This window comes from Ixodes scapularis, unplaced genomic scaffold (genome assembly GCF_016920785.2).
Source record: "Ixodes scapularis isolate PalLabHiFi unplaced genomic scaffold, ASM1692078v2 ptg000490l_1___fragment_2___debris__unscaffolded, whole genome shotgun sequence".
Lineage (NCBI taxonomy): Eukaryota > Metazoa > Arthropoda > Arachnida > Ixodida > Ixodidae > Ixodes > Ixodes scapularis.
In genome coordinates this window covers 53118-70763 of record NW_024609987.1, presented here as the reverse complement: position 1 = coordinate 70763, position 17646 = coordinate 53118, and the positions used below count along the sequence as shown (strand labels likewise).

At 45.0% G+C, this 17646-nt stretch overlaps 1 protein-coding gene and 1 pseudogene across 1 annotated transcript; both read left to right on the top strand.

Moving 5' to 3' along the window:
• The window catches only part of LOC115319734, a 33062-nt pseudogene extending 25645 nt beyond the window's left edge, over positions 1-7417 (top strand).
• A 4465-nt stretch (positions 7418-11882) lies between these two features.
• LOC115317970 lies at positions 11883-16995 on the top strand. Its single transcript, XM_040223322.3, has 5 exons — positions 11883-11979; positions 15044-15179; positions 15604-15664; positions 15729-15894; positions 16875-16995. Exons 1-5 carry the CDS (start codon positions 11897-11899, stop codon positions 16993-16995), a joined length of 567 nt encoding a protein of 188 aa, XP_040079256.1. The 5' UTR covers positions 11883-11896.
• The last annotated feature ends 651 nt before the right edge of the window (positions 16996-17646 follow it).

Sequence of the window (17646 nt, the reverse complement as noted above, 5' to 3'; positions counted from 1 at the left end):
GCTTAAACCGCGACAACGCTTGCTGTCGTTGCTGCAGCCAACAACGAAGCAGCGCTAGGGCCTGTCGGAGAGCTTCGAAACGCGCGACCACCGCTGCCTCCTGCAGCCCCGAGCCGGACGTACCACGCCATCAAAAATGGCGGACTCTTGTCTGCTGCTGCCGCGCATGCGTCGTGGAAACCCCGGAAAAGGCCCATTACAATTCTGAGTATCTTGTACTCATTATCGCAAATACATTTTTTGACATTTCGCTATTTTTTTTAAGTTTTTCAGTATGAAAAGACGTGCGCGTGGCACGAGGAATAACATTCTTTCGAGCAACCAAATCCTGTTGCTAGCTCCAATAAGCTAAGGTGACTTAGATTAAAGGAGCTGTCCAACGATAATCAATTGGAACGTTTTTCTCTCTTCACGAGCTTACTGGCACACCTGGGACTCAAGGATACTCACACGCAACGGCATGGGCCAAGAAACTCCTTTGTTGCGGTGTAATTTCGAGGAGAAAAGCGATCATTTTCATTCAATCTCTCCTTTGCAAAATTTGATGACGTAACTCAGGAATCGCAGTACACCCAAGTGACGATATCTGAATGCGGTTTATAGATTGGACCCCAGCATTGCGTGGGCACTCGACTTGGGCTCGTGACAATTGCTAGCTCGAGGAGCATTCGGGTTGTGACCCGTGTCCAATCGCTGCAACGACGACAACAGCCGAGCCATAACAATGTCTGGAACTCAGCGCGTGTCCTACGCTTTGCCAACACTGGCTGCATTTACATGGATGCGACCGTAGCACATCGAGTCGAGATTTCACGATTTTGATTGGTAGCAGTTGGGCAGAAGAGGAAGAAGTAAGAAGACAGGCTGCGTGTGATTGGTCCCTGCTCGATTCGATGCGCTACGATCGCATTCATGGAAACGTAGCCACTGGCGGCATATAATCGGCTCCAGATCACGTGGCCGCTTGTTCTGGCTGCGAGTTGAGGGGGTGAACCTGCTCGTTTTTCTTAAAATTTTTTCTAGGACTTCTATTGCGTGGGGTGAAGAACGAACGCGTGTTTCATAGGTCGTTAACGTTAGGGATCCGTTTTAAGCGGTATTTGCGCAAAGTACAAAAATTGTTGCATAGCTTTTTTAAGCTCGTGAAAAAACACCTTTGCGCCTATTGGGACTCATATTTTCGTCTCAAAATTCCTACAACGAAGGTTCTCCCCTCGCCTTCCCAAAGGCGCCTTTTGTTTCCTAGGGTTTCCCCTCGAACAAACCTCAAACAACGTCAAGGTTTTTTTTTTTTTGTTTTTTGTTTTTTTAGTCAGTTTGGCATTTATTGCTTTCGCGAACACTGTCTCTAAAGGCCCTGTCACACTGCGGAAACAGTCGGAGAACTTTGTCCTTCAACACGAGGAAAACATGTTTTCGGGGACCTTGTCACATTGCGGAAACAGCAACTGTCCGGAAACATGTCGCTGTCGTCCGAAAACCATGTTTCCCAACTTGTTCTCTGACACTGGAGGAACATCCTGTCACACCGAGAAAGCGTGTTGGAAGAACACAAATTGCCTCCTCTCCTGCGCGCTGCCTCCCTCTGTCTCTCTCGCCCTCGTCTGCCCGGCCGGCTCGGCTAACTACAAGCGCGAGCTCCGGGCTCTCAGCATCCCTGCCAAGCACGCGCCCTCGTGCAGTGCAAGCACTGTTCTGGGCCAGATGCTCGCGCTTGTAGCATCGGCTGCGTCTGGACCGAAGCTGAAACGAGGTGTAGGCAGCTAGGCTCAGATCCGCTGGCTCCGCTCGCCCCTTGAATCGTTGTCATTTTAGATCGCCGTCTCATCGCCGTCGCTCTACCGTAGTCGATTCATCAGCCGCGCGAACCATCTCGTGTTCTCTGGATTTGGCGGTTGCGTTCCGCTACAGGGCTAGACCCTTGCAGGATGGCATACGCGCCGGCCACAGCAGCAGCTTCTGATTCGGTGCTTCTTTGTGCCATCGATTCAGATGATTCTGACGATCAGCTGCCGCCGCGCAAGAAGCCGCGTTCAAAATGGCCCTTCACGCTTGACGTTGTCAATTATTGAAGTATTCTCGTGCGACTATCTGTACAGAAAAATATATATGTTGCCATGTTGCTGGAAAAAAATTCGGTCAGCCACCGAAATGCGCAACACGTGTCGTTCGACACAAGTAGCCGAGGTTTCCGTTGCCAAAAGCTGGCACACCGAGACAACATTGTCGCTGTCGTCCATGTTGTGTTGCTGTTTCCTCAATGTGACAGGGTTGTCGGGCAACAGAGCCGACAGCCGACATGTTTCCCGACTGTTGAGAAACATGTTTTGTTCTTGTTTCCGCCGTGTTTCCTCAATGTGACAGGGCCTTAAGCGAACATTGATAAGCAGAGAGCAGGACAGGAAACAGACCACAAGCAGGATGTCCTCTCAAGATGCCAACAATGCGTCCCCCAAGCTTAGTGCCTTTCTGAACCCAACCTACTTAAAGAAGGTGCGACCACTGCCGTGGCTATTATGTGGACTCTCTTTTTTATCCCTTCAGTTATTTCCTTATCCCACGTTCGTTTATAGTAAACTCCCATTAAGTGATGATAGATTGCAGTTAAACGATGCGTCTTAGGTGCGCCGCAGGACGTGATATTCAGCGATGTCACAATTGCTGGAGCGACCTCTTTTTTTTTTCTTCTTTTTTTTTGTTGTCAGTCCGGCACTTATTGCTGTCGCTGTCATTACTGTCATTGTCAACATTGTCATTAAGCGAACATTGATAAGCAGAGAGCAGAACAGGAAACGAACTGCGAGCAGGATGAGCTTTCAAAATGCCAGCAATGCGCCCACCAACGCTGTGCCTTTCTAAACGCAGCCCACTTGAAGAAGGTGCGACCGGTGCCGTGGCCATTATGTGGGCTCTCTTTGTTATCCCTTCACTCATATCCGTATCCCAAGTTCGTTTATAGTGAACTTCCCATATCGGGAATATGTGCTGTTTTTACACGATGCGTGTAAGGGGAGCCGCAGGACGTGATATTCAGAAATATGACAATAGCTGGAGCGACCTCTTTTTGTTTTTTTGTTTCAGAAGTTTTTGTCACATGAATCAGTGATATCCTGCTCCTTATACTTGAACTGCATAAAATAGGCCCTACGATGATTTTCTTTACTTTTTTGTTTGCGTTTAACCCAGCTGCATTTTAACCTTAAGTTAAAGGGCCCGTGAAACGAATTTGGGCTGGAGTAAATAAATGTATATTGGGATTTTACTAATAGCACATCGTTCAGTGAGCTAAAAGCAAAAAGGCAAGAGTCAAAAGCCTGATTTTCGGTACGAAAATTTTGGAAACGCAGCAGACTATTTCGTACCTCCTTCCCTTCGTAAGCTCTCTGCCTTTTCACTGTGATACATCCGCGGATCTCGCACGGCGTCACCGCGTACCCGCAGCGCGTCACCGGGCCCAATTGCACGTCACACGGCACCGAACCTCACTTATTCCCTTCACAGCTCAGCTGACATTGTGGTGGCAGCTACGCGCTTGCCGGACCAATCAGCCACCTCCCTCTCATCACCCGACGTCATTCTCTGCGCGGGTATGAGCGAGAGAGCGTGATCACGTGGCAAAAGTGTGGCTGGCCCAACGACACGTAGCCTCCACCGCACTGCCAGCTTCGGGGTGAACGGGGTGGGGAAAGCAACTTTTGTCTGAATTTTGAGCGACGGGGTAATCTTCTAGGGGGACAATGGCTGTGTCCGGCTACACAAACGAGATTCCGAGCAAGAGGGACTCCCACCTTTCCGTCTTCTTGAGCTGTTTGGTAGAATGCGCGATTTATGAGTTGAGGAAGAAAGCTAAGCAGGAAAAAGTTGGAAAAGCGTTTCATGACTCTTTTAATAAGGTTAAAAAAATCTTTTTTTATATTATAAAAACCACCATCTCGGAAGCTGTCCCACTAATCATGATGGAAGACGAAGGTTCTGTGCTACCGTGGCCCTATCTGAAACCCTATTTTGAATGTGTATCCGAGAAAGACAGCATTCTTCAAGTGAAATGCAAACTATGCCTCCCCAAGACGAAGCTGCTCTCCGTTGGGAATGCTTCGAATTTGAATATTCGGAAGCACCTGAAGAGGTATGTTTGAATTTTTATTCTTGCTTTCAGCTTCATGTACAATGGTTTAATGTGGGTACCGGAATTTTCATCGAATGCCGTTTCATGGAATAAGTGGACATTTCATCGAACGCCGTTTCATCGAATCACTTGACGCCGTTTCATCGAATATCCCTTTACTGAATTTCGGAGTAATACAATACTTTTTACAAAAGTTACTATCGCTCTTGAAATAGTCTTGACGCCGCTCTAAATTCACCAGAAATAGAATTACTACCCCAGTCAGTTTTCTGTCCACCTAAACGTTGGTTACTGCATCATAGAAGGTAACTAACATATAAAAAGTTGAGTGAATACGAGACATTCTTTTGTGTCGAGGTAGGCGGCTGTTCTCAGCCACACTCTTCTCCTCCTATTTTTTCACGCGTGAAAGGCACTTTCTTAAGATGAAAACAACTATTCTCCGCGGCGCCTTTTTTATTTTTTATTTTTCGATATTTCCGTGTTTTCATTTTATCCTAGGATAATAGATTTCTTTTTAAGAACATATATGTTCTTTAAAAACGCGTCTCCCCTCTTCCTTAATTTATTGTAACTGACAGAACCGTGAACCTGTCGGTTTTTCGGCATGCAGTACACTGTATGCCAAAATCCGGCAGGTCCATAGTTCTGTCGGGTACAATAAATTAACAAAGAGGATGACACGTCTTTTTCCCCCGTATCATGCGACACGAAGACAGAACATTGCTTCAAGGACGACGTCGTCTAGAAGCAGAATAGGTGTCTTCAAGGACGAACATATATACGATCTCGAACGGACGTGCGTTCATCACTGCAGCTGATGATCACAGCTTTAAAATGTGTCGTAAGTGTTCACCTTTCTTACTTGCCACATTATCAACAGAGGTTATCATTTACTAAAAAAAAAAGAACAGAAAGTGACACAAACGGTTTCCCCCTTTTATTTATGTATAAGTTAATCAATTATAATAAATATTGGAACACTACTATCCTCCAGGCGCTAAAAAAAAATTCCTATATGTAGAATTTCTACTGCTCAGGTAGGCGGTGTTCGATGAAACGCCTTCAATGAAATGGCGTTGGATGAAACTGCGTTCGATTAAACAGCTTCAATGAAACGGTGTTCAATGAAACGTCCGGACCCAGTTTAATGTTATCTCAAAGCATTTTCATTCGAGAAAACCCATCTGTGTATTTGTTTCGTTCTAACTGCAATGAAGATAAAAAAAAATTACTGAGTTTAGTATTGCATTTGGCGAATGTACTGCCTTTTGTCAGGGTAAACCGAAATTATGCGGCAGCTTCGAACTAAAAACTGGAAAAGGATTTGTTGAGACATTGTATTTCTGGAGCGAAGGGAAGAAAATGGACGGATAGACAGGAAGCTTCTAACATAGTAACATTTGAAGCTGTCAGAGGAACTGGGCGAGAATGCGAGCCTTGACAAACTCCAATGAAGGCATTTAGAGGTATGTCTCAAATGCTTATATGATGTTCATGTTGCAGGCCGTGCACCCCAGTCATATGTCTTTACTCGAAAGTACGACACAAGGAGGGAAACGTTCAAGACCAAGCGACCCAAATCCAGTCAGCTCATTAAAACAGCAACGACTTGACGAGTGCTCAAACAGGCAAGCACGACTGCCCCAGAACAAGAACGAAGAGCTGGTGAATACTTCGTGATCGGATCGACGCAACCGTTTTCAGTTGTAGAAAATGAAGATTTCGTTTGCTTGGTTCGGGACCTTGCGCCAAACAACACACATCTGACCAGAAAAATGCTTGTCGCTCGCATCGACCGTCGCTTCTCGAAAATGAAAGAGCGACTGATCAAGGAGCTGGAGAAGGATAAATACGTCGCCATTTCTGCTGGCTGCTGGAAGACATTCAACAGGTACGTTCCTTTAGCAAACCTGTCTTTTCTTCTTTAATACTGTGATTTATTTCCTCTAGAGGCTTCTTTGGTGTCACATGTCTGTGGCTGAATGCCGAATCACTGGAGCGAAAGTCTGCGGCACTTGTTGTCACCGCATCAAGGGGAGCGTGACCTACGAAAAGATCGCCGAAGAACTGGAAAACGTCTTCCTAGAGTACCGTATTTAAAACAAAGTTGCCAGGGTTGTCACCGACAGTGGGTCGAATTTTCTCAAGGCCTTCAGGTTCGTAGAATATCCAAATCTTAAATACTCTACGTAAATGTTAATGCAAGCGCTACAGAAAGGAACAATTGTCAATTATTCATGTGTAGTTTGCTGACATGAGAGTTTGCATTTTTCGAGTGTGTTTTTTATCCTAGATGTCCGCGTTGCGTTCCTGGTTTTATGTTTAAAACTGTTAACTACGACGTTGTTTCATTTAGAGTTTTCGGTCCTCACGATGACGACGAGGAAACAGAGCCCATTGAGCTGACGTCAATTCTCGACTATGGGGAGCCGTATCGACTACCTCCACATCAAAAATGTGCGTCGCACGCATTGAACTTGGTTGCTGGTGCCGATGCCCAGAAAGCAGAAAATGACCATTCCTACTGCGCCATCTCCAAGGCGGTTTTCGCTAAGTGCCAGAGCTTATGGGCAAAACAAAACCAGTTAACGCTGGCTGCCGATGAACTCCATGACCTCTGTGAACGGCAAGTTATCAATTTTTACGTATTACTGAAGTTGTATTGCCTCTCAACGGTTCCGGGGTTTTTCTGCAATTCAGTTGCCAGACTCTATTGAGATGGCAACTCGATTTTTTAGTTGCCATCTCAATTTTGGAAACCATGAGACGTTGAGGCATTTCATTTAGATGTTCATATTTACTTGGATCGACCTCTAACTACGATTCGAACTTTGATACTTAAACAGTAGCACATCACCTTTGGTTTGCGGTTATTCGCACGACGAGATTTTTTTTTTTTTTTTTTAGGTTATGATAATATGGCTTTTTTTTTTGTGCTTTTCAAGGTACCTTGTTGTGCCAAACGTAATGCGTTGGAATTCGCGCTACAACGCCATGAAATGCATCAGAGATCTCTTAAACGATCGTCCGGAGCGCCTGGAAGAATTCTGTATGCGGCAGAAACTGCAAGCTTTGCGACGCCCCGTTGACGTAGACGTTGTCGGAGAGTACTGCATGGTGAGTAGAAATTCAAGTGTGAGTCGATGTACAGATTCACGTTTTGCTAATTGTCTATTCTAGGTCATGAAACCACTTGCGGACGCACTGGATATTTTACAAGGGGACAAAAACATGTATCTAGGATACCTACTCCCCACAATTGCAGCACTGAAACGCAAGCTGACATAACTACGCGGACTGGAGTACTGCGAGCCGCTGAAAACAGCCGTAATCGCAGGTCTCGAAAAGCGGTAAGATTACTTAATTATATTGTATTTGACTAAAGCGTTAAAAGTGCAAACCATCTTTTTTCCTATTTACACACAAAAAAAAATATTCAGTAACTACCTAAAATATATACAGGCCTAGAGCGATGTGTAACAATGGAAATATAAATATTGTTTTTAAAAAAGAGTGCAAACTGCTAGCTGAATGCTGTCTTCGATAGGTGTTTCTCGAGTTCGGCATACATTAGCTGAGTATAATCGTCATGAGTTAGCTCATAAACTAAAATCTCTTAATAATTTCTTAATTATTGGTTTTACGGGTCATGTTCCCGTTGAAGAATCGACGGTAATTGCTATGAGGCCATACCGTCTAAAAGTATTTGCAAAAGTATTAGTGTTTGAGGTAATAATCAATCTATGTTCACATCTTTCAGCCAAATTCGAAAAGTGCGCGCATGAAGCACGCCGCGATCTTTGCCCACAATAACGCCTCTCAGGCTGAGGCAGTCAATGGGGACCTTTACAAAACCGTTGCCGTGCTCCCCGTACAGCACTACCGGAGCCTTTGAAGCGTGCTTTTAAAAAGATAATACAACGAAATTTCGGCGCTCATTTTTTGATCTATATGTGTTCAAAGGAGCAGCATCACATCGAGCATACCAATATCTTGTTAAAGAAAAGTCACGAAAAAGAATTTTAAAACGAATTAAACGATTAGCAAAGAGCACCTGGTGGATGTCGCTAACGCCTCGCTTGTAATGCCCGTCTAGGAACTTTGACAGCTAGTGACGGAGGTTGTCTCGCCTCCGGCCACGACGAGAGAAGAGGGGCAGGAGGAACTCCCCTCTTCCCGAGAATACCTTTTTGTGTGTCGCAGAAGTCGCTATTGTCCCCCTACAAGATTACAGAAGATTAACCCGTCACTTAAAATTCCTACAAAAGCAGCCGCTTCGGTGCCTGAAATGACTAGGGCCTAGGCCGTCCTCTCGTCGTCAGCTTCGCCGTAGCTTTGCTCGCCTTGAGACGACCTACGTCACGATTCCGTTGGATGCCACGTGGTCTCCGCTGGGCCTTCTCCGAGCGCTTGCCAGAGTGGGCCGCTTATAACGAAAAATACAGCCACCAGGCTCAAAATACCGGGTCACTACCAGTTCGGCCGTCCCTCGCGGAAGGGCCAAGATTGGATTAGGGCCGAGCGAGCCGGAACTGCCGAGTGCGGGGGCTAGGCCGACGACTGCGAAAGGGCCGGGAGGGGTGTTGAGGCCGAAAGAAGGGGGAAGGCCGGGCACGGCGGCAAGGCTAAGGGAGGCGAAAGGGCCGAGAACGGGTGTGGGGATTAGAGCGATCAGCACACGCGTGGCTACTCCGGCGTCGCGGGAATTCGTTGAAAAGAAGACCAATAGATGGCGCGCCCTGTTTTCGCTCCTTTCTGTTTGGAGACCTGTTTGGTCTGACAAGTTTAGTCTGGAAGCCTGGTATTTTTTTCTTTTCTTTTTTTAACGCACAGTTTATTAGCAAAACTTTCACAAGGAAAATTATGAGGGAAACCAACCCGTCCTGTGTTTAGGAACCCAGGACGGGTTGGTTTCCTTAATATTTTAATTGAAAATACACTCGCTAGGTAGGCCAAAGTAGCAGACCTTTTATCCGCTAGGCCATGGACGCATGAGGGATTTTGCGTCAACTTTTAGGAATATAAATAGAAAAAACGAGAATGCACATCTCCTGTTTTTATTTTTTTTTTTCCTTTCTTTCTATCACAAATTTTAGCAATCTCAAATATACTTGCCGCAGCTAAAGGACAGCAACATGTTTACTTTTAGTCGTGATTAAAACCTGTAGAGTACCGCTACGACACCAGAATCAAAATTTTGTAATCGGTGCGAGAACAGTAGCCGTGGTTCCAGCCGGCCCGATACGCGCCCAGGCATAACCACTCCATGGCCGATCGCACCGCTGAAGTATCGTATCGAAGGTGCAAAGATGGTCTGCTAAACTTGAGGGATTACGGATCGCAAAGCATGCTTGGAAGTAACTACACACTAGAGTCACAGCTCTATATAATGACTCTAAAAGTCACCTGCGTCGCAGACGGAATCTGCGTGAGGAAGACCGATGATTCAGTCCAGCGAGAACGCGCTTGAGAGCAGTCGACAAAAACACATCACTTCCGCAAAATAAAAAATACTAAAAAGAAACAACATAGCGCGTTATCTTTTAGACGATTACTGCGCCCCAACTTCCAAACAGCACACCATTGCTTGACCAAATAAGCCCGCAACTGGCAAACATTGGCTCCAATGTTAGCCTAATGTTGATTTTCTCGAAACCGCTACCCGATCCAACGTTGGACCATTAACTAATGCCAATGTAGGACCACGATTCAACCAATGTTTAGGCTAATATTGGACCATCATTTATGCCATCGTTGGACCACCTTTAACCAAAATTTAAGCCCAACATTGGGCCACAATTTCACCAACACCTAAGCCATCATTGGACCACTATTGACTGTGAATCCTATACAACCAATATTGGCATCAAAGTTTAATCACTGGCTTATCCAATATTAGCTCCCAACCTTATGCCCTGGCTATTTAAATTTTGGCATCCGATTTCAAGCGCGGGTTGCACTATTTTCGGCAGCCATTTTAGCGGACATGCAGCTTTCTTTTCAGATGTATTTATAGTGACTAGTTGAACACCACATATATATCTGAAAAGAAAGCTGCAGTAAACAAGCCACATGCACTGTGGAATTTGTTTGTTTATCGCATCCAGGTAAATATAGAAGCATGCAATTCAAAGTGTACCGTCAATGGATTTTATTAAGTATTACAATTAAAGAAAAATTAAAGCAAAATGAGTGCCAGGATTCACCCCTGCAAGCTGTGAACCGGGCAAGAACGTGATGAGATCCCACGCAGAGTTCTGGGCACACAGTTCTAAAAGAAACAGAAGCGAGGGCCTCGACTCAGGTGCCAGTTCTCACTAGGCCACCTCATACCACTGTAATTTTAAATATTCGTTTACCTTTCATCTTCAATCACTGTCAGTTCTCTCTTACCCTTGTCAATTATGAATATCGAAATAAAATATAGCTTTATTATTCGTCCCCCTTTAATCAACTGTTCGATTAATCGATTCAGTTGCTCTCTAACATAAAATCTCAAAAAGGCCTGCCGACTCTTTTAATGTTTACATTTCTATAATGAAAACTTTCTTTTCCAGCGAATATTTTTCGTTATTTTGTATACAATAAACTTGAGTATTCTAGGAGATAGCAGTACTGCCTTATATAACAAATAGATGAGCAAGTAAGACACCTGGGCGGCCTGCTGCAATCAGCGCCCCAGCCGACAATGGGTGAAAAAAAGCACTGCAAAGGGTGGGGCGCGCGAGCGTCTTGAGACGAGGTATGAGTCGCGCTCAGCTTCTGCGCTGGCTTTGACAGTGCTTTCCCTAGTCCCAGCTGAGACGACCTTTCCAGCAACCCGGCGTAGGCGTTAACTGTTGGTTTGTTCGCCCGACTTGTCCTAACTCAGAGCTCAACCGATCTTGTATTAAATATTGATAGTGATTAAAGAAATTAATCAAATAGTAGAAAGGTTAATCCATAAATTGTTTAGCCCTATTCTTGCAACATCATAGGGTTCCTCAACCCTTCATCTAGCCTTAAGACCTGCTAATTACAATCTCACCATTTAAGTTAACACCTATATCTCTACGTTGATTTAGAAAAAAAAAATTTCTTTACATTTACGGCATTTGCGGCACAGAAATATGTAGTTACAAATGTACTAGTGTTTCCTTCATATTATTTACAAGTTATAAATCAAATCGCTGGCCTTTTTCAGCTCACCAGTGTCAAATGTGCTACGAAATTAACAGTTCAATAAATAGCCTGTTATACGAGAGGAACATTACAGCTGAACAAAACATGACGCTTGAATCAATCAAGCATTTTAAATAAATCACGCACGTAAAAAAAGCTTGACGAGTAAAGAAAATTACGGGCAAATACACTCACATAGCGCGTTGATATAAATTAAACTCCACTTCCAGCCAACAAACCGAATCTGGGCAAATACGGGTTAACGAACGCTTCTGTGGTATTCAGCTTTAGACATACATCTTGCGACACGAAGACACTCATATTTTAACAGGAAAAATAAAATAAAAATGACTTCGAACATAAAAAATAACCAATCAGAACGTCCCTAACAGTCTACTTGAATAAAAAAAAAAAAAAAAAACCACTTGCAATTAGCGCTGTACAAGGCCTGTCGGGCCGATCTCTGTGGGTTACAGGCTGGACTCGTCGAAGATTCCGGTCACAGAGTTCAACGCAGTCCAAACTCATCGGATCATGACAAAGCGCACATTGCGTAGCAAGAACACATGTCCCCGATGGTCAAGAGGTCCTCTCTTTGTCACTCACATGGAAGGAAGGGCGGTCCGTCGCGTCTTCGGTCCGCCGAAGCTAGTAGTGACATGTATGCACACAACAAAGGAAGGTCACAGGTGTGTAGGGGCTGCCGAGAGTATATCCATGGTTTTGACTAGAGACACTAAATGAGCTGCGTCTAGAGTATCGGCACTCCGTTCGCTGACATTGTTGTGAACGCCGCCTTTTTGGTGATTGTGCAGAGCAGACATAGCTGCCGATCGTCATGATTCAAAAGTGCGACTTCCTCAACATTAGATTCGGTGTAAGGAAGCTCATGTAATATAGCTTTGCTTTGTCGCGAACTGTTTAAACATTTGTGGAGGACGAAAAAGCGTTTTCTGTGATTTCAGATAAAGCTTCACATAACTGCCAACCATGATTTTAAGCCACAATACCGCCAAGTGTCGTTACTCTGAAGCGTAGCTTATTTAGTGGCACAAGCTTTAAAAATCCGCGTGTTCAAGATCGCACTTAGCATTAAGACGGAATGCGCTGCTGGTGATCAAAGCTCTAGAACCCCCGTTTTTGCCGTTTCCAGTAGAGGTAGCGTGGATGGTGAATATGCCGAGCCGCTTCGCACGATAAAAACAGTCCGCTAAGCAATAAAATGCACTAAAACAACTTTAAAAACTGGCACCACGATGTCCTGATATCCGCATGTTGATCTTGCAATTCTTTTCTCTTGGAGAAAAGAGCTGTTTCTGCCCGATTGTAGTTCCCGGTTGCGCAACACTGTTCACGTCGAACAGCCCCCACTAGGTTGCCTACATGTTTCCGCTCCGCTTTAGGGTGGCGCCAACCTCTTGTTACCCTTTCCCAGACCCTCTCCCACCGCCATTTTGACCCACTTCCTATTTGGCTAAACATACACAACGTTGAGTTTTCGTAGTTTCGACACACCGGCAACACTGTGAGGCCACTTCCGTTTCCGTTCATGAGAGGAGTCGGACGAGTCGGAGGCTCAGCGGGATGGCGATCGTCGTGGCTGTCGCTCTCTTTATTCGGGTGTTTCATACTTTGAAGTTGCGAGCAGGAAGTATGCGTTGCGTTTATCGAAACGTGAGTCCCCTCGACAAAATGGAACGCAACAGACCGGCATCGCACGCCGAAACCTCGCCGTCGGAACGAGAGCGGTGGTCGCTCCCTAGCCCTAACGAGGATTAGCGGAGTAGCGCGAGCGCACGAGTGGGGCGAGTGTGACAAAATGGTCGACAAAACAGCGGAGGCTGCCATGGTAACGAGGTAGGCAACACTGGTTTGTCGGCAACAGGTATCCCAAACGTTGTCGCCACCCTAAACAGCGGAGCGGCGGAAACATGTAGGCACCCTAGGGGCGTCCATCTTCCCCTCCCCCATTGTCTCCTGTCGCCTTTTCCCAATATCCTTTCTGCTCTTCGTGAGCAAGGGAGGCGACGTCGGTTTCCCGGTGAGGCGCACACGCAGACACGGCGGAGAATTCAAGGTCACGTGGGCCAGTAGCAGGGACCGTCTGATACATTTGTGAACGACGACGAAATGCGCGTCGTCTGCATTGGTTGCAGCTGAGCTTATCGCTATGCAGGTACGCACAATTCTTGTAGACGATCATCTCGCTATAACAGCTGACTGCTGACGTAATAGTCATCGTTTTGTCCTTCATTCTGCGACGTTGCCGCGCTCAAAAGGCAAGACGGGGATATCTGGGTCCCGCTGAGTTGGCGGCGCGCTGCAGAGAGAAGAGGGGGGCGCGAAACCGTGGCATCGGACGTGAATAAATGTGCCGCTTCAGATTAATTCGTTCGTTTGGATCGCAACAAGCCGCGAAGAATGGCGCGGGGACCAAGTTTTTGTTTAGAAGAAAATAATGCCGATCGAGATGCCTTGCGACTTTACGGGCGGGCCGCGCGGGTTTTCTCGCTGCCTTAAAGGCCGACGTACACTTCGCGCTCTCCACTTCTGCCCGCCTCGTCCTTTCCTATATCCTCTCCACGTTTTACCTTGCCCCAACCTGGCTCCCCCTCGCAGCTTAGGAGAGGGGAGCGCTAAGAGGATTATCTTCCCTGCAGAAAACCGAGGTCCTACGTCCGCCTTTAAGAAAGTGCCTTAAGAAAGTGTCGGCTGGAAGCAACGCTAGGGGTATACAAACGAGTTAGAGCACAGATGATGCAGTGGCGGTTGGTGCCTTTCGCGTATCTTACTAGCAATTAGTCTGGAGTATTTCCTACGGCGAGGCAGGTGGCGAAAAAAAAGGAGATAAAAATAATGTAAGCAGTTATCGACCAATTTCAATTCTTCCCTTATTTTGTAAAGGCCCTGATAAAGTAATGCAGTCCCGTCTCGTACAATTTCCGAATAAGCACGATTTACTCTCATCTTCGCAGTTTTGTTTCGGAAAAAAAAATCGTTCCACGAAATTATCTTTCTTGTCCAAGAAAGAATATATATTACTAAATTTTGAAGAAAAAAGAACAGTTGCTGGCGTATTCGTAGATTTTACTGCAGCCTTCGACTTCGTGGATCATAACATTCTGCTTTGTAAACTTAATTAGTATAGTATTCGAGGGTTTCCGTTATCACTCCTAGATTCATACTTGAGTCACCGCTTCCAGTATATTAACATTAGTGGTCATTCCTCCGATAGAAAGCGTATTATTTCAGGGGTTCCACAAGAGAGTATTTTAGGGCCCCTTCTTTTTAACCTGTACATGAACGATATTGTGAATATAGACGCTGTTGCTAAATTTGTAATTTATGCAGACGACACTAGTATATTTTTTTCTCTCTTTAAATAGAAATTAAGTTGTGGATGTTGTTAATTTTACGTTGTCAAGGTTGGCGGCTTGGGCAAAAGAAAATGGACTAAGTATTAACTCTGATAAGAGAAAGGCTATTTTCTTTCGTCAAAAAATAAACAAATTTTTATGCCGAGGCCTATAGTATTTAGCTCAAGTTCGATAGAGATCGTGGAAAATTTTAATACACTAGGTGTTTTTTTGTTTTTTTTTTCTGAAAATGTGTCATGGGATAGCCATGTAAATTATTTGGCTTCCAAATTGTCTCGCGTTGTTGGTTTAACGTATCGCCACAGCCAAATTCTACCAGTTTGCGTGAAAATAATTATTTACCATGCTCTGTTTTACTTACTCCTGAGTTATCAAGCGTGAGGGCATGCTTGCAAGAAATTCAAGCCGCAAAGATGAGTAGGAAGTCTACAGCAGTCGAATATGAAGGTGCTCCTCTACTACTGCTGACCGTCTTCGAGGAAGACAAGGACCTCTTCTACAAAGTAATCGAGGTAAACATTTGAAGCAAGATTTTGCAACCCTATTTTTTCTCAGCATTCCTAACAGGTTACCTTGTAATTTAGTGTGTAAATATGACCATATTCTGCACAGTATTGAAATTAACATTCTCATGTACGGGTAAATGCCTTGTCTGCTACGGAAGGTTTTTTTTACGCTTATTATATCCGTCTGCACTCAAGAAAAAAAATCTTCAGAGCCTACGCACTATACAAATTCAACATTGCAAAAATATTTTGTCATAATTTGCGCCACAGCATGAACTAAAATTGAACAGGCGATTCTTTTTAGTATCGGACATATAAGGCCAATCGTCTTCTCGCATGCCTTTTATGGCGCTGAAAACTTCTTGCGTAAGGAAAACCAAATTACAAACCAAAATACCTATGTATGTGTGGAACTCTCCCTCGATAACAGGAAACTGGGTGTGACGATGACTTGGCAGACATGCCAGGCTGTCCCTTCATTTGTGCAAAAGGTATAGTTGCAAATGATACCAGCAGACAGGTAGGCATTGCTAAATTACGACACATTTCAATCAGGAGGGAGCTTTGTGACTGCTAAGTCGTTCACGATATACATCGACAGCCAGCCAGTAGTCCACACGTCCAGCCCATGCCAGGCCTTCAAGCTCGTGTTCTTTGCTCACTTTGCCTTCAACGTCGTTTACCGCAAGGAGGCAAGCCTGTGTTTGGAGTTCATGCAGAGGTAGGAACGAAAGTGTCTATTCATCATTTCGTAATTTACTGAGTCGCGATGAGGACTGACTCAGCACATTTCACGCTTTTGTGTCGTGCATAACTTCCAGTGGCAAACAACAAAGCGGCGTTCGAGCAGTTACAGGAGAGCCTTTATGAGGGCCCTTTTTAGTTATAAAACTAAAAAATAAAATGATAAAAACAGAAAAAAAATTTACCTTTGCCGATTTTGAGTGATTGATTACCGATGGATTGAAATCGGCTGCTCCTTGGTGCGAGCTGTCTTCAGCACGCAGCAGTTAGTGGAAGGGAAAGGCACTCTCCTTTCGAGACGAGACAAAGGCGATCCTGACTGTCACCGCATGACCCGTTGCAATTAGAGCACGCAACTCGGTAACCAAGTCCCAGGCCAGTCCTACTCAATAAGGATGATCATAGATGTTAGTATGTTAAGTGTCATTACAAAGCGCGACCTCAAATATCTGTTTTGCGCTGTTCATGAGCTTTATATTCTATTGTGATTGTGTGCATCTCCTGAAAGTGGCCCAACCTTTCAGATGCCCAGTCGGGAAGACATGCAACCCTATGCCTCTTTGTCTGGTGCTGTTTTGTGGCAGCCTTGCACACAACAGGGGAACTCACTCATTGAAAACAGTGAGCGGACACCCGGTAAGAAGTCTCGTGCTAACGCGGAAACTCCCAAACGCCGGGCATACAACGCACGCTGAAACGGCCGTAGTACCAGGGAGAACCACAGGTACCAGAATGCACCGCGGGAGCGGTGGTGTCGCGCAACTCCTGGTGAGATCAGTCTATTTGAGGGAGGCTTATTGGAGAGTAGGCGCCGTGTAACTGAACTTTTGGGTTGCTCGTCAAAAGAGCCCTAAGCGGTTGAAATTAATGCACAGTCCTCCACTGCGGTGTGCCAGATGCCCGTCATTGGTTTGGCACGTAAAAACCAAAAATTTGACTTTTGTTTTCTTGCTCTAGGGACATTGCTGCAGTAAACCCAGGAAAAGACACGAAGGTTCAACGAACGAAATCCAAACAACATTGCTTGACGCCCAAGCTTGCAGCACTGGTGACAGCGTTGCCTGATTATGACTTCTAAACATTTAAAACATGAAGATACATGTGCCATGCAGGCTTCCAACCAGCATAATATTTGCTTCCTTGTTTTCTTTTAATAAAGGTTTTAATATTTTATAGTAATTTATCTGAGTACAAACATTCTTCTGCAGAGAATATTTGCTTAATGCAGGTATAATAGGAAACAAGGATGAAAAAAAAAAAAAGAAACGTAACACATCCCAGCCTGAAAAAAAAGTTGAAAAAACCGGCATACTAAAAAGCAACCCTACGCCGTGCCGTGTCTTCTCTACTACTTGGCCCTCGTTGTTTGGTGCACTGCCCCAAACGAGCAAAATTAAGCTCTCACAACCATCTGTTCCCTGAAACGTGGTTGCCATTTTAGCTTATTAACAGGCGCGACAAAGCATAGTTATTACAATTATTTTTAAATTTGGCAGATTTGATATTTGACGGTGGAACAAGGCGTCAGCCAGCCATGACCTTTCTGCTAATATATTACTACGCGACAGCTGTGTACATAGGTCTCTACGTAGCAAAGCGTGCATACTATCAAAGGTAATAAAATACATCCAATTGCGTTTGCTACAATGCATGCTTCAGTAGCTTAGAGGCCTAGTAACACAGCTGTCGCGTTGCAATATATCAGCAGCGAGGTGGGCTTTCACAGTCA

Excerpts from the sequence above, each read along its gene's own strand:
- LOC115317970 (XM_040223322.3), top strand. The coding sequence starts at position 11,897 with ATGGAAGGAAGGGCGGTCCGTCGCGTCTTCGGTCCGCCGAAGCTAGTA. Across the intron at positions 11,980-15,043 it reads ACAACAAAGGAAGGTCACAG|CGTGAGGGCATGCTTGCAAG; the intron begins GTGTGTAGGGGC and ends TGAGTTATCAAG. Across the intron at positions 15,895-16,874 it reads TGTTTGGAGTTCATGCAGAG|GGACATTGCTGCAGTAAACC; the intron begins GTAGGAACGAAA and ends TTCTTGCTCTAG.